General features: G+C 38.2%; 4 protein-coding genes across 6 annotated transcripts; 3 read left to right on the plus strand and 1 right to left on the minus strand.

Annotated features, from left to right (window-relative positions):
* Positions 1 to 4,654: 4,654 nt before the first annotated feature.
* LOC103847422 (probable F-box protein At5g47300) lies at positions 4,655 to 9,276 on the plus strand. Its single transcript, XM_033274261.1, has one exon. It carries the CDS (start codon positions 5,353 to 5,355, stop codon positions 6,520 to 6,522), a length of 1,170 nt encoding a protein of 389 aa, XP_033130152.1. The 5' UTR covers positions 4,655 to 5,352; the 3' UTR covers positions 6,523 to 9,276.
* On the minus strand, positions 9,061 to 12,366 carry LOC103847432 (assimilatory sulfite reductase (ferredoxin), chloroplastic). The gene is made up of 7 exons (XM_009124516.3): positions 12,103 to 12,366; positions 11,231 to 12,007; positions 10,106 to 10,600; positions 9,895 to 10,029; positions 9,695 to 9,811; positions 9,437 to 9,595; positions 9,061 to 9,360 (listed from the first exon to the last, which is right to left on the minus strand). The coding sequence occupies exons 1-7, from the start codon at positions 12,277 to 12,279 to the stop codon at positions 9,304 to 9,306; spliced, it is 1,917 nt and encodes a 638-aa protein (XP_009122764.2). The 5' UTR covers positions 12,280 to 12,366; the 3' UTR covers positions 9,061 to 9,303.
* A 730-nt stretch (positions 12,367 to 13,096) lies between these two features.
* On the plus strand, positions 13,097 to 14,056 carry LOC108870118 (peroxisomal fatty acid beta-oxidation multifunctional protein AIM1). Its single transcript, XM_018655337.2, has 3 exons — positions 13,097 to 13,258; positions 13,349 to 13,420; positions 13,603 to 14,056. Exons 1-3 carry the CDS (start codon positions 13,162 to 13,164, stop codon positions 13,851 to 13,853), a joined length of 420 nt encoding a protein of 139 aa, XP_018510853.2. The 5' UTR covers positions 13,097 to 13,161; the 3' UTR covers positions 13,854 to 14,056.
* A 2,156-nt stretch (positions 14,057 to 16,212) lies between these two features.
* LOC103847443 (phosphatidylinositol-3-phosphatase myotubularin-1) lies at positions 16,213 to 21,347 on the plus strand. 3 transcript variants are annotated; one of them, XM_009124527.3, is made up of 19 exons: positions 16,234 to 16,534; positions 16,678 to 16,761; positions 16,829 to 16,903; positions 16,997 to 17,068; positions 17,165 to 17,234; positions 17,336 to 17,385; positions 17,470 to 17,759; positions 17,868 to 17,941; positions 18,031 to 18,094; positions 18,207 to 18,272; positions 18,352 to 18,451; positions 18,539 to 18,652; positions 18,874 to 19,043; positions 19,188 to 19,272; positions 19,525 to 19,743; positions 19,858 to 19,917; positions 20,001 to 20,065; positions 20,149 to 20,428; positions 20,505 to 20,999. In XM_009124527.3, exons 1-19 carry the CDS (start codon positions 16,418 to 16,420, stop codon positions 20,997 to 20,999), a joined length of 2,550 nt encoding a protein of 849 aa, XP_009122775.1. In that variant the 5' UTR covers positions 16,234 to 16,417. The 3 variants fall into 3 exon arrangements, with proteins under 3 accessions (XP_033130045.1, XP_033130029.1, XP_009122775.1); XM_033274154.1 differs by having other exon boundaries at positions 16,213 to 16,534; positions 16,684 to 16,761; positions 17,336 to 17,759; positions 20,505 to 21,347; XM_033274138.1 differs by having other exon boundaries at positions 16,221 to 16,534; positions 17,336 to 17,759; positions 20,505 to 21,347.
* Positions 21,348 to 21,602: the final 255 nt, after the last annotated feature.

A 21,602-nucleotide genomic window follows, 5' to 3' on the forward strand; every position in this document is an offset into this window, starting at 1 on the left:
GGGCCGCGATTGACGACCCGCGAACAGTTAAAAAGCTTCACCAAACTAGCCTCTTGCAGAAGAGGAAGAAGAGGTGGGTTTTCTGATTTTTGTGGGCCCTCCACCTCTTACAAAAAGAGTGCTCTTATTGTTGTTGGGGACTAGGAACAAATTGCCCATTCACCTTTAGTCAACCATTTGACTTGCCAATGAATTTTTGACCGTGCTTGTTGCTACCTTTTCCTTTCTTATAACCTTTCAAATCTTCAGTTTTCTCGTTTTCTGTACATAGAGCTCTTGAGTAACAGAATCTCATCGTTATTCCCTTCTATCGGTCCTTCAACTATCTCAACTCTGATGTGATCACGATCAATCTTTCTTTCTGTAAGGTTTTCAAAATTTTCGGATGGATCCAAAACAATGATGGCTAGGTCCTTCCACGTATTCAATCCAGTGATCAAAATAATCTTTTTGAAGCATTATCAGAAGGATTTTTAGCTGATCGGTCTACCTGACCACTTGTTCTAGGATTAACTTCTTCACGCTGAGATTTCTGACTGTTTATTGCTAGATCATTCGAGGTGGTCAACACAGGCACAGACACCGTTGTTAATAAAATTCCCCATGTGACTAATCATGACTATTGATATTATGTCCTATCTCAGAATGCTTTAAACCTATTGTCTTTACATCCATTTGTCGTACCATTACATATAGACTCCAAATGCTTCAATCTTCCTTTCTTACAAACACGTTTCTAAAAAATCTTCCAAAGTCAAGAGCATGAATGTCACATAACTCAGTTTTTTGCCACCGTCGGAGCCATTTGATGTGGATATAATAAAGGAGCAAAAAGTGACAGTGAAAGGCAACGTGCAGCGCAGCCAGACGCAGTTGTGCAAACGGAAAAAACAGGAAATAAATAGTCTTTCTGGGACACAGGCTGAAACAGCCAAGGCCTAAAGCAGAAACAGAGCATTTCATGTGACTATTTTTGAATAAAATATGCATGGAATCCTTTTTATTTCTTCTATTTCTGCGACTTGTGGCTGAGCATTTCTCTGTGGAGCTAAATTATTTTAGTCATTGAAGTGCTATGGACATTTTTTAACGAGGCTTATGGTAATTTTCCCCCTGGACATGCTAAATCGGGCATTACCAAGCCTAAGGATTAGAGGATGGGATGACCAAAGACCGTCGTTCATGTTGTTTCGAGAGTTTCAGGACAGGATCAATCTCATTGTTCTTTTCATTATCCAAAGATTTGGTGTTATTTCCCTATAGCGTAAGAAGAATTTTTCTTAGCCTCTCGAACGTTTATTGATTTGAGGAAATGCAATCTCCTCAAAATCCTATGATACAGAGATTTGAGTGTAGCATCTTAGTTCGAACTGATTCACAAGTTCATACACAACTCATGAACGATTCCATAGTACTTGTGGTCTTTCCTCAGGCAATTGCAGCTTCCTCAACCCATGCAATACCTAGAGAGCCACGTTGTTTGTATCTTTCCAAACAACTCTAAATGTATACAAGCTATACAGACTACAGCTTCCATGTACTCATAAATGCTTGTGCCCCACACATGCATGAATCTGAAATACACGTGCTGGGTCCATGCAAGGATTGGACTAAAACGATGCCAGCAGTCATGAAGTTGATGATCAGTAAGAACTTCGTCAGATGAAACATCAACGTTGCCATTGCCAAATATTCTTTTCAGTATGGAGAAAGATACTGGCTCTGATTCTTCATACGAAGAGCAGACAAGGTAATTTTCTCATGGAAAGAAAAACAGAGGATCCCTCTGGACTAAAGTTCCACTCAACTAGGTCCCAGGACATGGGATGCAATCAGAAATAGAGCAGGAAAACAGGAGTGGACGTCAAACATTTGGCTTAAAGGGTCTGTCCCGAGACACTCTTTTAATTTCTAGATTGATTCTCCTCGATAGATTACCAACAAGGCAAAGGCTTGCTAGCTGAGGTATCTTGATTTATGATTCTTGCTGCCTATGTGACATGGTCCAGGAGTCAAGAGACCACTTAAGTTACTTCTTCGCTGTGAGATCAGTGAAAGCATCTGGAAAATGTCCCTTCATAGGCTAGGTGACACAGGTCCTTTTTTCCATACTTGGACTTCTTTTATGCATTGGCTCTCCCACAGAGATTCATCTTTGCCCACTCCTGGTTAAAAGGCTTGTGGGACAAGCTGTTGTGTATGCGTTGTGGACAGAACGCAACCGAAGACTCCATGACGGTATATATTGCTACCACTCCAACGGCAATATACAAGCAAATCGACAGATTTATATAAGGGACGCTATCCTAGGCAATAGAAGACGGAAACATTTCCATCCTCTTATGCAACACTGGCTTCTTTATGAGTAGCTGATCTAAGCTTCCTATTAGCTTCTTTTTGGAGTTTCAACCTTGTTTTTAATGATTTTTGCCTTGGTTCGTTCTAACATTTTTGTAAATTTACAAACTCTGTCTCATATTATTTATGGAATTCACATATTTGGCAAAAAAGAAAGACAAAACAAAAGGTTTTGTGTTGTTTGACTAGCATGCATGCATTGTACGAATTTATTGATATGTTTGACAATAAATGTAAATTTTATACTAGAAGCCATAACTTCTTTTTCACAAAATAATTTTTTCGTCATCCATTTTGAGGTTACGTTCGCCTTGCATGTCTCCAAAGTACTGTAAGAGAATTAATAGTATTATATCTTGTTAATTACTTGCTAATTACGGAATATTTGTTAAATTTTCCCTAGTCTCTTTAATTTCTCGGCGGTTTCAGCAGAGGGGACCTCTGATTGTAAGAGCATCTCTATTGGTTAGAGCCTTTAATGGGTTCTTAAAATTAATTTAATAATTAATTGTGTATTTTATGAAGTTTAGAACCTTTATTAATGTAATTAGTTGTGTGAAAGTCCAATGGGAGAACCCCTATGAAGTTCTTAATTTTTTTTTTTTTATAAATTGAATTATTAAAAGAGAATTTCAACACTAATGAAGAGACCATTAAAGCAAAGAGGTTTAGGAACAAACTTGGGATAGATGCATAGAACGCGTCATCGTAATGATCCTTGTTGTTCACGAGATACGCAGCTTGTCCGCAGTACGATAGAAGAAGACAAGGAAACACAAATAAGGTGAAGGCGAGCTGTATCGCTAGTAACGGGAAGTAAGAAATGTCTGCGTATAGAGCCTCAGTGCCTGTTATGCTGAGAAGAATGCCGCCGAGGGAGATCCAACCATCTCGCCCTCGTCTTTTGAAGTAACCACAACAATGTCTGCAACAACAACAACAAGTAGTAAAGTTAGAAAGAACTAACTAGCATAAAGGTGCAGTGAATGGAGTGATCGAGAATGGAGGGGGAATAGAAACTGATTTCTTTCGCACAAACGCCGACGAAAGAGAGAGAGAGACATTAAGGGGGTCCAATAGAAAACCGCCACGTAAGGATTTCTTACCAATTCTAGTATGCCCAAATTAGACAGCGGTTCTCTGTTATTTTTGAATTTTTCATTTTTTTTTTACTTTTGCTTAAAACTCCTATTAGAAGACTCGCGATGGAGTTGGTCTAAAGGAGATGCTCTCATGTGTCCCCAATTCTACTTACATTAAGAGGACTTGGGGGATTTCCAACTCACTAAAAACCTCACAAGAACATCATTATCCAGAGTTTTTAGGGCAAGGTTCTTAGGAGAATATGAGAAACTATTTCTTAATTTTTAACTAAAAAATTAAGAAACAGTTTCTTATATTCCCCTGAAAACCATGCCATGAGAAATCTTGGATAATGAATAGCAAAAGAGAGAGTGTACATCTCTCTTTATCGCGCAGACAAACTCTTCGGGACATGGCAAAGGGTGGTCAAATTTGCCATATGTACGAAAGGGTGGTAAAATTTTACGCATTTCCTGCGAGCCTTGACTCAGCCAGGTTAATTCATATTAATTATCTAGCTAGTTACTCAAAACTTTGCATCTCACCTATTAATGTTAATATTGTTCTTTCTTTTTGGTCTAAATATTGTTCTTTCTTTCTTTTTCAGACTGATACAATCACTCTTCCCCAAGGTTACTCATTCTAGAACCAATTCATGTCCTAGTAACCTTAGAGCATGATTATTGGGAGGGGTTCTTAAGGTAGAGTTTTTAGCGGAATATAAGAACCCGTCTCTTAACTTTTAACTAAAAAAACTAAGAATCGGTTCTTAAAATTCTTATTTAAGAGCCGGTTCTTAGCTTTTTTAGTTAAAAGTTAAGAGACGGGTTTTTATATTCCGCTAAGAACTCCACCTTAAGAACCCCCGATAATCATGCTCTTAGAGCATCATTATCGCACAAACCCTTAATGGATTTCTTATTTATTTATTTTTTTTTGTTTTTGTCTGATTAAAAAAATAAAAAAAGAATCAATCGTGGGCCGCCACGTGTCAGTGGGTCCCGCGAACAGTTGAAAAAACCCACCGAAAACGTCTCTTATTTGGCGACTTGGGCATACGGTTTTTGTTATTTTGTGCCCCTCTTGTACTTTTTGCTTAAGATACCTTTTTTTTACAGGGATAAAGATGCTCTAAGATGATTTTATTTTTTACCAACATAATTGGTAACCTACCCTTTTCTTGTCTTAAAATTGTTCTTTTTGTTCACTTATATATATATTCATTCACTCTTGTTTTTCAGGCTCCACTCTGAGAAAGCATCCCTTGCATGAGAAAGGCCAAAGATCACCAGAAAGGTTGGATACTCTGTCATGTATCTTTTTTCTGATCCTTATCTTTGTGTTGGATATGTATTTACTATTTAGCTGTCTTGTTCTTTTTTGTGTTGGATATGCCATCGCAGTGAAAGACTTGATATCCAAAAAATAGGGTGGGGCACATGCCACACCCTCTAATACACTAACACTGGGACTGCCCCTGGTTTTGATCTTCTTCTTTTTTTTTCATATTTCCCGTGAGAACAATGACAAGACAGATTTGTTGGCTAAAGAGACCACTTATGGGAATAGTGCTTATGAGAAACTTTTAAAACATATATGGGATTTCCCGAATGTATTTGATACATATTCCAGATTAGAACTCGTCTTTGATGTTTTACAATTTACAACCAAATTTTATAATACGACTGTTAAATATTATTGACTCTAATTTACCGAAATTGTTCGCTCAAAACAAATAAATAAAATAATAGTGATTTTATAAAATCGATACTGAATTAATTTATATTGATAAAAAAAAATATAAACCATATAGGAAAAGGAATGAGGAAAAAAGTCGTATATATTAATCTTGTAAGAGTGAGCAAACGAAAACCCTAAATAACAATTCAAGCCACCATCTTAAGACTCACGATGATGAGAAAAAACACATTAAAGATGTCGGACCTTCCATGTGATTTGATAGAGGAGATACTTTGTCGCGTTCCGGCTACATCTCTGAGGCATTTACGATCTACTTGCAAACAATGGAACTTATTGTTCAACAACCGGAGATTCACAAGAAAGCACTTCGATAAATCCCCAAAGCAGCTTATGACTCTCATGTTGAACGAGTCTATGGTTTGTTCGACGAGAGTTAATCTCAATGGAGTTCCAGAGGTCACAAGCGAACTTAGCCTAGTTGACCCTCTTTATAGTAGTTTAATAGATCATGAGTTCGATAGTTATGAAGTCTTTCACAGCGACGGCTTATTATTATGCATCAACGAAGACAACACTAGACTCGTGGTCTGGAACCCGTGTACTAGTCAAGCTAGGTGGATCCAACCCAAAACACGTGTCAGCAGCCATGCTCTTGGATCCTACCATGGTAATAGCTATAAAGTATTGAGCTACCACCCTGACTTCGCAATCTTTGATGATAACTCTAATTCATGGAAGAGTCTTGATATCACCCCCGACTGCACCATAGCAGATTCTGAACAGTTCATGTCTTTGAAAGGAAAAACTTACTGGTTTGCTTATGATAAAAAAGATGAGCGTCCCATCAGCATATTCTTACTCAGTTTTGATTATACAAGTGAAACGTTTGAACGTCTACGTCTTCCGTGCCAGAGTTTTCTCTATGAAACTATGTCTATGTCCGTTGTTAGAGAAGAGAAGCTTTCTGTGTTGTTACAGCGAGATTATACGTCAAGGACAGAGATATGGGTGACAAATAAGATTGGTGAGACCAAAGAAGTCTCGTGGAGCATGTTCCTAGCACTGGATTACTCGCCAGCTGGACTTCATCTTCGGGATACCGTAAGTTTTTTGGTCGAAGAGGAGAAGAAAGTCATCGTGTGTTGTGATAGATACTTGGAAGATGAATTCCACGGCAAAAAGTTGATTCACATTGTTGGAGAGCAAAATCAAGTCAGAGAATTTGATTTTGGAGAAGCCAAACGGTGCCCGATTTTGTTTAATTATGTTCCAAGTTTGACACAAATCCACCAAGGTGTAGGTGTGGGAGGGAAAAGAAAAAGAGATACAATTAACAGACAATATGCTGGAAGATGGTCCAAGCTTTTTCACAGAGTTTAGTGGTTTTGTTTTTGATGGGCACAAGTTCTGTTGATTTTAGTTTAGTGGTATTTTTTTATACTACGAAATGTTTCAAGTGAGTTATACATACTTGTTGCTATTGCATTACTTTTCATCATTTTTTTGTAACGTTATATGATCAGGATTCAGGAAAGATCTCTCAGGTTCCAGATCTTTCTTTGACATAATTTACATGCAGGTTTGCATGCTTCTTTAGCGTAATAAATTCAAAGATATAGAACACGACTGACCTAACTGAATTATGTACAAGAATTAATGAGACCCAAAATAAAAAAAAAGACACAAAGAACTTTTACAAATAAGTTTGTGGGGTTTCTCTCATAACAGAAAAGTCTACCAAGTGGCAAAAAATAACGTGTGCAAGAATCCAATTAAGAATAACAACAAGTCTAAAAAGAATGATTCTGTCATGAAACTCCGTAAACAACATGAACCATCGTCACTTTGATCATCTCGTCCTCTGCATTAGTCATTAGTAATTTTTTTAAACATGATTACCAAAAAAACATGAGCGAACAGTTTAAACGTATAGATGTGGAGAACTCGCATGTTAAACCAAGACCAGCCCATTTAATTTATGTCCAGCTTTTTTTTTTCTTCCGTTCCATACAAATACGTTGGAAATATGCAGTTTACACGAGATTGGCAATATTTTTGTTCGTGGAATCTATATATATATATATATATATATATATATATTAAATGGATGAGAAGACAATGGGTTTTGAAGCATTCTAAGACATAACGTGAACGTAACATCAATTATCAGTGGACGTGACTGCTGACATACCAATTGTTGATATTGATCTCATCTTGCAGCAACAAAATGATGAAACAGTCACTGCAGGAAGTCTCCCTACAACTTCTGTTAGTGTGCCTCATGTTAACTCTCAACCAGAGTTGAACATGAACATTCAGGATGTTCCACGCTTGCAGTCGGACTTGATAGCGGATTCTCAGGAACCATATGTTTCTACACATGCCCCTATGGAATGCCAAGATATTCAAGTCTCAAAGATCACCACTAGTTCCTCTACCCCACAGGTTCAAGAGGATAACCAAATAGCATCGCCAACTTTAGCCAAGATTTTATCGCCATTAGTAGATATTGAATCTACTCCCATTTCAGCATCTATTATGGAGACTTCTCCATCCAACATTATCAACAAGGAGGTCCAAAAAACTTTGATTGTTGATCCTTTACACACATTGGCTCAAGCAAGTGGATTTGAGAGTCCTTCTCGGTTCACTGCGTTAGGTGATGTGGAAGAGGCCCCAGATGAACCAATGAGCTCGCTCGGTTTGACAAAGGGTTTGAGGGAGATTAGACCTCCTAAAAAGTTCCAAGATTTGGAATGGAAAACTGCACGAGGGAGAGGTAAGCGCTGCTGTCGCGGCCGTGGTAACACTCGCTAGTAGCTCTTTTTCATTTCTTTTTTGGTTTTGACTCTCTCATGCCTTGAATGTTTCATAGGTTTGAGATGTTATTCGTCATGAATTGTATTCATGCAAATTTTTTCTCACTATAAGGTCTACAACCTTATTATGTAAACGTTTTTATTTTAATTGAAAGCCCTTTGTCAAAAAAAAAACATCAATTATCAATAGTTTATGATTAGTCACAGAAGAGGTAACGTTCCATTTATCGGATGAATCTTTTCACAGCTCCAATACATCCCTCGCATGACCTAGCCACTCACAGAACAAAGGAATACAACAGAAAACAGAAAAACTAAGTTAGCGCAACCGTACAACAAAGTTTTTACAAGAACATTTATTAATAAGCATATCACATTGCTTTCGATCTAAAAGAGTTGTGTTCTGTATATTTTTCTCATGTTGTAATTGCTTCTTCTTTATATTAAATACAAAATATTTGAAAAAAAAAATTGCTTGCTTTAATTCATCCTTGATTAAAAAAAACTTTGAAAGTGATATCAGTATGTATATGTTTTACCGCCGTCGCATTAGAAACAGACATCACCACGTGCATCACGTGACGACCTTTATCCGGAATTTTACCGTAGCATCAGGTGACACCCACGTGTCGTCACAGCTTACTAACCGAGTAGCAAACATCGAATCGTACACGTGTCATAGCGGCCACGAAACGGGAAGGTCCTTCTAGTTCCAACAACAGTAACGACGCAGCAAGCAGAGGTAATTATTGCTTCGTGTTTAATTGGAGCTATTTTCGATTCGAAACGTTAATGATAGCATTTGTTGTGAGTTGATTTTGTCATGTGAGAAGAAAACAACTAGCTCTAAACACCTGACACCACAAAAATATAACAAAATGATGTGTTTATATAAGAAATTGTCAAATATTCAGTAGCTGTGTTGGTAAAGTATGGTGACTGAACCCTCAAAACCCAGATTTGAAACTCACCAGTGTCACCCACGAAGTTTTAGTGAGCCCTAGCTAGGACGAAATTTTGAAATAAGATTATGTCCTATCCGTGTACTGCAAACATAGCATATAACATTCTTCAAAGAACATGGTTCCTGAACTTGTGGTGATAGCAAATACATTACCATTCCCAAAACAGAAAGTAATCATTTTGTCCATACAGCAATCAAACATACCAAAAAAAAATGAAAAGGGTAAATGTTTATTGGTGGTCTCAACTCAAGTAGAAAGTACAAATGGACGATCTAATACATAATCTTTATGCATGTTACCAAAGAGTAACAAATAAGATATGAGACTAGATTCTTTGTTTTTGTGTAATTCCAAAAGAAAAGCTTTATTCCCCCGTTTTAGTTGTTGGGAGATCCTTCGTATGAATCGATCAGCTCCTTGAGTTTCTCAAATCCCTGAAATATTTATTATTTAAACAAAGTTACTCTCTAAGCAATCCTAAGAATTCAATAATCCTCTGAAAAGTCTTACCATGCGGGTTGTAAATTCTCCAAATGATTCCTTTGCTTGTCTCCCAAGTTTCCAGTTGTAGAACAATGGTTCAAAGACCTTCTCCAAGTCATGAATCTTCACCTTGTCCATGAAAGCCCTCGCTATCTGCGTCTGGTTCGGTGTTCCCCCTAACCAAACCTGCATGAAACAGCAGCAACACAAAGAACCTCCAATGAGCTTTTTCTTCTTCTGTTGGAACTCATTGAAAGAAGCTAGCCAGAGAAGCAATTAATTTACCTGGTAGCTGTTTGGACCATCCCCTACTAGACCGACCTCAGCCATGTACGGTCTAGCACATCCATTAGGACAACCAGTTACTCTCACCACAACGGATTCGTCATAATCAAGACCAACCTGATACAAGAAAGAGTTTACACATCAACAACCATCGTTATGGCATAAAAAACTGAGTGGATTAATCTTTTTAGCTATCATACCTTCTCAAACATTGCTCTCACTCTCTTTAGAATGCTGGGGATTCCACGCTCTGCCTCGGTTATAGCTAGAGGGCACAAAGGAAAAGCTGGACAAGCCATTGCGGTCTGGTTGAGAGGGTCTACAAACTCTGGTTGCTGCTCAAATTAATAGACTCTTGTCAATAATATCAAAAACTGATTTCGTCTACCATGACGAAAATGAATTACTTACCAGTAGGCCAGCCTGAGCAAGCACTGTGGTGATAGGACGCTTCCATTCACTCTTGATATCACACAACACAATGTTTTGATTAGGTGTAATACGCACATCAAGTTTGTACTTCTCGATGACTTCTCTCAGTGTCTTTTTCATGTTACCGCCAACACGTCCACTGTCTACATGAAGCCCACAAAACCATGCACCATCTCCCTGCTCATGCCATCCCAAATAACTCTTGAACTCCCACTCTGGCAAATCACGTGAAGCCTCAAACTTTTTACCATAATATTGCTCAACCACGTCTCTAAACTTTTCAATTCCCCAGGAACTGAGCAGATACTTCATTCTACTGTATTTGCGATCATCTCTTCTCCCGTGCTCTCTCTGTGTGACAACTATGGCCTTCACAGCATACAAGATATCCTCCTTAGGTACATAACCTAGCGGTTCTGCAATGCGTGCAAAAGTAGACTCCATTCTGTGTGTTCTTCCCATACCTCCACCAACCTGAAAGAGGACAAAAGAGTTATTACCACTAGGCATAACACATTTATAGGTTCGTTGAGGTTTGGATCCTATCAATTAACCGAACGAATCATATATCTCTAGAACGAAAATACTGAAACCAAACCGGAAACGAGAACCGAGTGGATACGAATTTCTATAATACAGTCTATGTACTTATAAATATTAGCTATATTTAGTTTTAAAATAATCAAATAGTTAAAAAATATTATTTATAAATTCAACTACCCAAAAAACCTAATCAGAATATTTTTTATGCGAAATATAAAATTATCCGAACTATCCAAATTTCATCCGAAAATTCGAAAAAAAATCTGATATTTAATCCAAAACGAATTTTCTGACTTTTTAACCCAAAAAAACGAAACTCAACCGGAATGAGATCCAAAGTTACCTCGGATATTAACCGCTTCCTTTGTTACATGAACCAAAACAAACCAAACCGAAAATCAAATTAATCAAACCGAAACTAAGCCAAAGCTTCTAAATGTCCGAACAGGTCCTAAACCTCTATAACCGAAGATTCGAACCAGGATCGAGAGTTAAATGCTCAGGGCTACTATGAAAGAAACTAATATAATGTGAGATGATGAAGCAAGTGTAGACACTTACATATATGTTGAAGCCCTGAGGCTCCCCATTGTCATCAGAAACAACAACAAGACCAATGTCATTGGTCAAAAGATCAACAGAGTTATCCGTAGGCACAGTCACAGCGATCTTAAACTTCCTCGGCAAGAACTGAGTGCCATAAATAGGCTCAGGAGAGTCGACGAAGTTAGTCCCATGAGAGTTATCATTCCTCGCCTCGACAACCTCCGGCGGCTCGGCCGTCATAAACCGCTCACCATCCACCCACATGTCATAGTAAAACCCCGACTGAGGACTGAGAAGCGCCGCGACGTTATCAGCCGTCTCCTGCGCGAATAGATAGTCTTTCCTCGCGTAAGGCGCGGCCGGAGCAAGAACGTTCCTGTTCAGATCACCGCAAGCTCCAAGAGTGCTCCCCATGTTTCTGATGATCGAGCTCATCACGGTCTTGAGATTGTGTTTTAAAACGCCGTGGAGCTGGAACGTTTGCCTGGTGGTTAAACGGAGCGTGCCGATGCCGAACTCGTCTGCTAAGTCGTCCATGGTGAGGTAGAGCTGGTTGGGGACTTTGCCGCTCGGGTTCTTGGTGCGGAGCATGAAGGAGTATGATCTTCCGCCGCGTTCCTCACGGTTGTACTGTTGGTAGCTTCCGTGGAACTTGATGAGCTGCACGGCGGATTCGTTGACATTGGGGGCTTCTGTTAGGAGCTCCTCGTTGAGAGGGTACCTGATGAAGTTACTCTTCTCCTTGATGATCTCGACCTTACTCCTCTTGGTGGCTTTCGCTGCTGCCTCAGGCTGGAGAATAACAGTCACAGAACAACTTTAGAGAAAGTCTCTACGACGTCGTTTTTAGATTAGAACTAATATCAAAGAAGGGATTAGATTCTTACAGTGGATACGGCTTGGATTGATGATGAAGATGACGACGATGGAGGTAGAGAATGAACACCACCACGAACGTTTCTTCCGAGGAAAACAGAACGAGAGGATCTCAGAGCGTTGAGAATCTTCTGATCGGAGGAAAACACAGTGGCGGCGCCCGCCGGGGATCGAAACGACGTCGTCATGGGTTCAGATAGAGAGAGAGACTGAGAAAGGCTCGGCTTTTCAGTGGTTCATATAAGAAAGCAGAGCAAAAATTGGCATGCGTTGATAAAATATTTTAATACGAAAAAAAAAAAAAAATTTGAGACCATGGTCAAAACTAATGTGCGCAGTCATGTGCTTGACACGGGACATTAAATCAGAGATGGCTAACCAAGAGAGCGCGTGAATGACACAAACAGTCGAAAGATGAGGAGACTGATGCGCGTGTCGGACGATTGCTGCTAAATGGCGCGTGAGGGTAATTTTTGATTATATACTGAAGAACCTAACCGGTTTTTGGTACAGGATACAAAGTTGATGGTGAACTCGGGTTATTCCTACAGAACAAAAGCTGTAATCTTATGCGAGTTTATAAAACCTTACGTGGCTGGTGTGGATTGGTTAGTTGTTGAATCTTATACACACGTGCAAAAAAGCTGTGTACAGCGACTCTCACCTACTTGGCTGCTCGCTAGCACGAAAGGCTAATAGGTTCCGTGGTGGGCACAGGCAATAATTTGTAGTTAGTTTGCTCAAATATTAATTTTTACTATTCAGTTATGATTATAAATACTATCTAATATTTATCACAAACCCAATCGTTATATACTTAGAACATGTGCATCGCAGGCTTTTAGCTAATCCTTAGCTTTAGTCCTTAGCTTTTTAGGAATAAAAAAATATTAAAAAAGAGGGAAAAGCTAAGGATGAATCCTTAATTAAGGAGAAGAAGGATCAAGTCCTTAATATGCTGGCGCAACGGGATTGGTTCGAGCTTTCTATTTTTTTTCCTTGATACAAAAATAAAAAAATACAGATCTTTATCCGATTACGGGAGAAAGCTAAAAACTTTGTTAAAAGCTATGGCGAAGAAGATGGGAGTGACAATGGAAGTAGGGAACGATGGCGTTGCTGTGATCACCATTTCGAATCCTCCTGTTAACTCTCTGGCCAGCCCAAGTATTAAAAAGCTCCTTACTTTTGATTAATTTCACGATGTTGATTTGCTTTCTCTTTTAAGCTGATTTTTTATTTTGTGGAATTGTTTAGTTATTTCTGGGTTGAAGGAGAAGTTTCAAGATGCGAATCATAGGAGTGATGTTAAGGCCATCGTCTTGACAGGTAAACAAACAAAATTGAGTTTCTTTTGTTTAGATTTTGAAGGATTGTATTCGGATCATGTAGCGTTTAATCTCTATCGAACTTAGCGTTGGTAAAAATTGTGAATTGTCAAAGAAGAGTTTGAAAGTTGAATCCTTTTTTTGGTTTGGTTAAGGCCCTTGATTGTATTTTGATCATTTCAGAGAACGGTGAAAGATTCTCGGGTGGTTTCAACATCAATGTTTTCCAGCAAGTGCATAAGACTGGTACACAAGCGGCATTACTGGTATTAACAAAGACGACGCAGTTCATCTCTTCCAGTCCATGCTTCGGTCTCGTCCCCTCCCTACCGTCATTGACTTCAATAAACTGTCAGCGCCGTCGCCAAGACAAAACAGCACAGCCTCGTGTTATCCCTCTCCAAGCAGATGGAATTCAACGGTATTGCCTTTGACCTCTACACTCTCAACATAACGATGAACTGCTTCTGCCGCCTCCGGAAACTCGGTTTAGCATTTTCTGTTTTGAGCAAGATCTTGAAACTCGGCTTCACCCCTAACACGATCACGTTTTCAACTCCGGTAGAGTCTCGAAGGCAGAGTCTCCGAAGCCGTGGCTCTAGTTGATCGTATGGTGGAAACGAAAGTCAGACCAGATCTCATCACGCTCACCACTCTCGTCAACGGACTTTGTCTCAAAGGCTATGTGTCTGAAGCAATGAGTTTGATAGATCGGATGGTGGAACACGGCTTCCGACCTGATGGAGTTACCTATGGAACGGTTTTGAACAGATTGTGCAAGTAAGGGGAGACTTCCATGGCCTTGGATTTGCTCAGGAAGATCAAGCACCAGGAAGCCGCTTGTTGCTGCAGTTGAAGGATTAGCTCTTGGTGGTGGTTTAGAACTGGCTATGGTGAGACTTTTCAAGTTTATTTTTAAAAGTATCTTTTTGTTGTTGTTCTTGTGTTGTTGATTGTACTACTTGTAAAAAAAATATATATCTAAGGATTTCATATTGGATAACACCATTGAACCTACAATTATGATTAGAGTTCTTAACTATTCAAAAAAAAAAAACATTATTATATTGCTAAGGATTCTAATGGTGGGTAACACCATTGGAGTTGCTCTTATATACTGTTAATGACATTATAGATAAAAAGAAACCAGTATGACTTTGAAAATAAACATCATTGTCTAGTAGACTCACCCCACCATTAGCACTAGAGTAGATTTTAGCCCCCAAAAAATGGTGGTCTGAGTTGATGGAATATTTCATTTATTAAAAAATTAAGGAAGATATAAATTTGCGTAGGACGGCATTTTAAATATATGGAGAAGAAAATTGAGTAATTTCGGAATGAAGAAGAGGCAGCATTTTAACAAGCTCAGTCATCAGTGCAAGATCCCCTGAGAAATAAAATAGACTATACTATCAAGTATCAAGCAAGGATGTTTGTTAATAACTGTTCATATCTATGGTTTGATCGATATTGATGTTTCACAAGCTCTGGAGAAACACAATAAATTATATAACTATATGTATTAATGTATAGATATAGTTTGAATTGTGCATCATGCATATCGTTTTCACGTACCACTACTTGATATTGCGGTGTATACATAAATAAATAAAAAAGAATCCTCACCAACTACAACTTTGGATCGGTCCCTCGTAGTTTATGGAAATCAAGAAATACACCAGCTTTTAGAGTACACAAAATATGATATATACGACAAGATCTCTTACATACGGTATGGAATAAGTAGATGATATTTGTACAACCAGGAAAGCATATTACATGAATATAAATTTGAGACACAATAAGTTGCATAGTATAAGTCAACCGATCGAAACCTCGTGCTTTCGATGCATCATGCATGTGAGGTTAAATACAAACAATTTTTTTACTAATGCACTTTAGAGTGGATAATACATGTATTTACAAGATTTACATAGCATTTTAAATCGGTTTTTCCTTGTAGTCATATGAAGTATATATATGAAAGCATTAAGCAACCACGGCTTGTTTTTATTAGGAGTTTAGAGCGGTGCTCGTTGGCCTCTGGTGAATCTGGAGATTATAAACCAGTCAACCAGACGCATTACATTTAGTTTTAACGTCTCTTTACCTTCACCAAACAACAGATTCTGGATGTCTTAGTCTCATTTTCCTTTTTTTTTGTAGTATATATGTCGCTGTTGTCTTGTTCTAAAAATTCAACAAATGAAGAATGGTTTTGGACTTTTAATCCGACTTTGGATTATCCAAGTGAACCTTTTATATATTTAATACAACTCAAATTGTTGATAAAACACCTGTACGTAGATAGTTTCATAGTTTGTTGTTAAGACCGTGGCAACTAGAGATAAGTTCAACCGTCCAAAATTTAAATTTATATAATAAGATGTTTATACATAACAGAAAGAGACTCAAATCAATAATTTTTAACATTTATAATTGGACAATTTTCTCAAATAACTATTTTTAATTTTTATAATTTGAAACTCTATCTCAAAACTTCACCCATTAACTCTAAATCCTAAATTTAGATTAATTAACCTTGGGTAAAAATACATTTTTACTCTTTAATAAAACTTATTTTGGTCATTTTTTTATTGAAAGCTATTTTTATGATAAAAACTTAAAAAAACTATCCTATAAAATTTCTCTTCGTTAATTTCATATACTTATTATTTATTGATTTTCATCAAATCTAAATTTATATACAAAGTATTTCCTTTAAAATTAAATAAAGAAATCTTAACTAAATTAATTTTGTGAATTGACCTCAGTTTTTTTTTTGCCTTTGGACTTTTGTTTTTCTATAATACCACAAATTGAATTATTAATAGATAACAGAACCAAAACAAAAAAAAAAAAAAAAACGACAACGCAGTACCAAACTGTGTCGTATTATTGTTGTGGGGGGAAGAATCGAATCCAGCGTGACAACAATTGATCGGAAGGTGAAGAAGCTCCGTCACCGTCTCTTCTCCTTCATCTCTCGTTCTCAATGACGCCGCCGAGACCACCGTCAGGGAGACAAAGACCGCTGCGTTATTATTCAGATTCAGAGAGGACCGAAGGAGGTAGCGGTAGTTGGGACACCCTCGAATGGAACAAACTCGATGTAAGCTTTCTCCTTTCACCTACAATTACACAAAACATCACGTGAATTGCGTGTTTCTATCGATTTTTTTCAAAAAAGTTCATTTTTTGTGGAATTAATTGCTCAAAATTTTTTAAAAAGTTCTCTTTTTGGATTTGATTAAGTCGCAGCAGACAGCTTCAGGTTCAAGTTCAACATCCTTCGCGAATTTGAGTTGCTTGCTCGAATCCGAGAGGGTCATCGTTGAGGTATGTCTATTGAAATCCAACATTGGTTTTGTTTTTGTCTGAGTTTGGACCTTTTTTTGTTGTACAGGGTTATGGAGTTGTACTTATCAACACCGATGAGGCAGGGACCTTGTTGGTGACAAACTTTCGTATTCTCTTTTTGGTATGAAACATTGTGTCCTTTCCTCTGTTGCTTACATGTGTTTCTCAAGCCACTTGTGATGGATATATATTCTTTGGTTTTATTTTTGTGAAGAGTGAAGGTACTAGGAAGGTCATCCCACTAGGAACAATCCCGTTGGCGACTATTGAGAAGTTTAACAAAACGGTCAGTTGCTATATCCCCTGTGGCCTGGACTGAGATGTGTCATTAATACTTACCTGAGGTTTAATACTTTAATGCTACTTTTTGTATGTACCTTAGGCGCTGAAAGTTCAATCAAACAACCGTCAGTCCGACAAGAATCCACCGAGACGTCTTTTACAGGTCACTGGTATGTTTCCAAATCTAAATTATACACAAGAGCTGATCTGGTTAATAAGAAGTTATATTGTGATGGTGACGTTATATGGTGTGATCACTTGCATTTTGCAGGCAAAGACATGAGGATCATTGTTTATGGCTTTCGTCCTAAAACCAAACAGGTGAATCTCTTACTTCTTCTTATTCTAACACATTCCTTTCTCCTTGGAATAATCTGTATAACCTTTATGATGATACTGTTGCAGAGGCGTTCTGTGTTTGATGCGTTACTGAGGTGTACCAAGCCGGAGAGAGTATGGGATCTTTACACTTTTGCTTGTGGGCCTTCCAAGTTTGGTAACGCAAACCCAAAGGAAAGATTGCTTAATGAATATTTCCGGCTTCTTGGAAAAAGTTCGGTACGAGCATCGATGGATATGATTGAAGATGGATCATTCACACTGGAGAATGAGCTGTGGCGTATAAGTGACCTGAACTCCAATTATAACCTGTGTCAGACTTACCCGTTCGCCTTTATGGTTCCGAAATCTATAAGGTAGGACAGGGGAGTCTTTTACGAACTTACCAAATTAAAAAAAATCATTTTCACCATCTTTCTAGTGAGCATTGATTAAAAGGTCTAACAAATCTCTGTTGTTGATAGTGATGAAGAGCTGCTCCAGGCGTGTTCTTTCCGGGCAAAATGTCGCTTACCTGTGATCACGTGGTGTCAGCCAGGTGAAAATGCAGATGTTCTGTCTGCTGCCATTTTAATTTTTGTGGTATTGCTTACACACTGACATGCTATTTTTTGGACTCTTTTGCAGGCAGTGGAGCTGTAATTGCACGCTCATCACAACCTTTAGTGGGTCTTATGATGAATATGAGGAGGTATATCAGACTTCCAACTTCTTGAGGATACATTTGGATAATAGTTTAGTGGATTTCGAAGTCTTGAAGCGATTGATTCTGAAGTTTCATTTGTTTTCACATGTCTCAACAGTAATTTTGATGAGAAGCTTGTTGCTGCATTCTGCACTCAGCTTGGTGCTAATAAGGGAGAACGAAGGTGAGCTTCTGGCGTCCCTGTGATCTGATTGGCTCTTACACATCATGCACTTATCTCATCCTGTTATATCACTTTGCAGGAAGCTTTATATTGCCGATGCGCGACCTAGGAAAAATGCATTAGCAAATGGAGCAATGGGAGGCGGCTCAGAATCATCTTCAAATTATTTTCAGTCTCCAGTTAGTAAATGATCTTCTTGGTTTGATGTTCAACATCTTGATCTTCTTGAATTGCTTGATTTTTATTGACGGTGTTCTTTTCTTCAGATTGTTTTCTTTGGCATTGACAACATACATGCGATGAGGGAGAGCTATTCCCGACTCAGAGATTATTTAGATATGCACGGTGCAACATCTTCTGATGGGAGATCATCGTTCTTGGTGAGTACTGAATGTACAGAAACTTTCTGTAATTAAAGTTAGTATATATATATTAAAATTTTCCTCCAGCACATCCATGAACTTAATTCAGAAGAACTTAATTTTATAATGTATTAGCTTCTTTTTGATAGGGCTCCTTTAAGAGGATGCAGTATGATTTATTATACTTTTGTTTCTTACTCATGTTGCTAACCATTAAGATATGTGTGTGGAATCTGCAGAGACATACTGGTTGGACTTGGGGAGGAGGTAACCTTAGTAGCATGTCTGCTTCCGTGTCTTTACTTGGAGACAGTGGTTGGTTGATACACATCCAGAACGTCTTAGCTGGTGCCGCATGGATTGCTGCACGTGTCGCAGTGGAGTCGGCTTCGGTTCTTGTGCACTGCAGGTTAGCTATAAGTTACATCACCACCCAACTATTCTATCTTTGTGGCAATATTAAGATGCATCTGTTTGAATCGGAAGATTCTATTTACTGTTATTAGCATTTGTTTGTTATTTCATGACTCTTAAAGTCTATGTCATTGCGCAGTGATGGATGGGACAGAACAACTCAGCTCGTTTCTCTTGCATGCTTGATGCTTGATCCATACTACAGAACCTTTGCTGGGTTTCAGGTATTGTATTTTCGTGTTTACTGGTTCCATTCTTGTATGTGGCTAATTATGTGAAAGCCTTTATCTAGTTCAGGTTTTAGTTGAAGCTTCCTTTGATTTCTCACAAAATATAGCTATGTAACTAGACGTGTTTGTTAATGGTTACATCTGTAGCTAGGAGTAACTTCTAATTGTGCACAAAAATTCTATATATGATTCTTGTTTGCTACACCCTCGTCTTATGTAATTTTTTTTTCATTTCCCTCATATCAGGCTCTTGTGGAAAAAGATTGGCTTGCTTTTGGTCACCCGTTTTCAGATCGTGTAGGAATGCCTAACATATCAGGATCTGGTAACTTTGACTTTCCAAGGCAGTCTTCTTCTGCTGGAAGCTACCCTTCATCTCCAGTGCGTCAGTCCACGCAATCAGGAGCCTCACAATCTCCAAGCTCTTCCCATGCACAGAACAATTATTCTCCTATATTTACGCAGGTGAGCGAGCAGCTATTCTTTGCAACTATAGCAATCCTTTTGGTCTGTTTAGATCTCTGTTTCAGTACGTTGGCAGACAAAGAGTTAATACAATGTTCACAACTGTGTTTGCAGTGGGTTGATAGTGTTTCACAGCTAATGCGGATGTATCCTTGTGCTTTTGAATTTTCTCCGGTATGTATAAAGACTAACAACTTCATGTTTAACTTCTTCTAGTAACTAATAGTACTCACTGGAATTTAAATTTGGTATTGCAGACTTTCCTTGTAGATTTCATGGATTGCTTGCTTTCATGTCGTTTTGGGAACTTCTTATGCAACAGGTACATCCAAACAAAAATGATTGTGAAACCACTTAATTGGTATTATATGTTTGACTAAAATGTGAGATTATGTAAATTTTCAGTGAAAAAGAGAGGCAGCAATGTGCGATTGCTGAAGCATGTGGATGCATATGGGCCTACTTGACTGATCTTCGCTCTCTCGCTACAACGTCTCATGTCCATTGTAACCCATTCTACGATTCTCTAAAATACGATGGCCCGTTACTACCTCCAGCAGCATCTCTAGCTCCAACCCTTTGGCCTCAGTTCCATCTCCGGTGGGCTTGTCCCGAGGAAGCTAAAGCTGCAGATATCGAGGTCCAGTGTAGAGCCATGAGGGCGAAGTATTCAGAAATGCAGAAGGTCAGTTAATTAAACTCATCTGCTTCCTTATCGTGGTTTTAAAATTCTAACACATTCAAATGTGTTTGAAACACAGGATAAAGAGGCAACAGAGAGAAGAGTGGATGAGATCTCTTTTGCAATGGAGTCATTAAGCGCAGAGCTGCTAAGAGAGAGGCGTATGAGTTGGTCCGCTAGAGAATCAGCAAAACGAGCCACTAAGGAGTACAGAGCTTTAACCAGAGCAGTGCAATCACTCGGCTGCAAGGTTAACTTCACCACATCTGATGTGGAAGACGCCCCTCTGGAGACTAATAACAATAATAATAATAATAATTCTAGGAGGCGAGACAGACAGGGAAACAACTCCGATGTCTCTGTATCAATCTCGCTAATGTCGGAAGAAAACCGAAGTGAAAACCAGGTGGGGAGAGTTTGTGAAGCTTTGTGTCCGTTGCGGACAAGGGAAGGAGTGTGTCGGTGGCCTGAAGCTGGATGTGCTCATCTCGGAAGTCAGTTTGTTGGTTTAAAAACTAACTTTGATGCGTTTGATAGGCTTTCCATCCATGAAAGCTATTTCAAATCTGAATGAAGGGATCAAGAACTCGATGGAAGATGTAACTTTTAACAGAATAAAAGGGGATGGAGGACATAAGTATCATCAAACCGTCAAAAGGCGGGAGCATAACGGTATAAACTGACACACAGAGTTTTTGGAACAAGGGAGAGTCTGGTCTTCACTCTTGAGTATAGCTAAAAGCAGGAGGATGTGTACATCTCTCTCGCTGTTTTATGTTTTTACTTAAACCACTATTTGCTTTAGATTTATTATTCTTTTTGGTTAAAATGAATAAGGTTGAAAAGTGTTGTACATACAGTTCAGTATAAACGATTATTCATAATCATAACAAAAAAAAAAAAAAACTAATATTCCTCTTTAGTTGTTCAAATAAAACAAAAAAATATTCCTCTTTGGTTATACTCTTCATTCTAAAAATATATTTATAGAACTTTTGTTGTTAAGATGTTTGCATCTTTCTAGATAAAATTTAGCCAGTCATATTTTAGTCTATTTGAATAGTTGAATATAATTAATTTGTTTGGTTCTAATGATATTTTTTATATAAAAAATAGTTTTCTTAATATGTGTGTTTTATCTAAAAAAATCTTATATTTAGGAATGGGGAGTATAATT

The sequence above is a fragment of the Brassica rapa genome, chromosome A01, assembly GCF_000309985.2.
Source record: "Brassica rapa cultivar Chiifu-401-42 chromosome A01, CAAS_Brap_v3.01, whole genome shotgun sequence".
NCBI classification, from domain to species: Eukaryota; Viridiplantae; Streptophyta; class Magnoliopsida; order Brassicales; family Brassicaceae; genus Brassica; species Brassica rapa.

Bases quoted from the DNA above. Each gene is read 5' to 3' on its own strand.
- LOC103847422 (XM_033274261.1), top strand. From the start codon at position 5,353: ATGATGAGAAAAAACACATTAAAGATGTCGGACCTTCCATGTGATTTG.
- LOC103847432 (XM_009124516.3), bottom strand. From the start codon at position 12,279: ATGACGACGTCGTTTCGATCCCCGGCGGGCGCCGCCACTGTGTTTTCC. The intron at 12,008-12,102 runs GTAAGAATCTAA...GTTATTCTCCAG, and splicing joins CAATCCAAGCCGTATCCACT to CCTGAGGCAGCAGCGAAAGC. The intron at 9,596-9,694 runs GTAAATTAATTG...TGTTTCATGCAG, and splicing joins ATGGTCCAAACAGCTACCAG to GTTTGGTTAGGGGGAACACC.
- LOC108870118 (XM_018655337.2), top strand. From the start codon at position 13,162: ATGGCGAAGAAGATGGGAGTGACAATGGAAGTAGGGAACGATGGCGTT. The intron at 13,259-13,348 runs GTATTAAAAAGC...GGAATTGTTTAG, and splicing joins TAACTCTCTGGCCAGCCCAA to TTATTTCTGGGTTGAAGGAG. The intron at 13,421-13,602 runs GTAAACAAACAA...TGATCATTTCAG, and splicing joins TAAGGCCATCGTCTTGACAG to AGAACGGTGAAAGATTCTCG.
- LOC103847443 (XM_033274138.1), top strand. From the start codon at position 16,418: ATGACGCCGCCGAGACCACCGTCAGGGAGACAAAGACCGCTGCGTTAT. The intron at 18,452-18,538 runs GTTAGTAAATGA...TCTTTTCTTCAG, and splicing joins CAAATTATTTTCAGTCTCCA to ATTGTTTTCTTTGGCATTGA. The intron at 19,744-19,857 runs GTGAGCGAGCAG...CTGTGTTTGCAG, and splicing joins ATTCTCCTATATTTACGCAG to TGGGTTGATAGTGTTTCACA.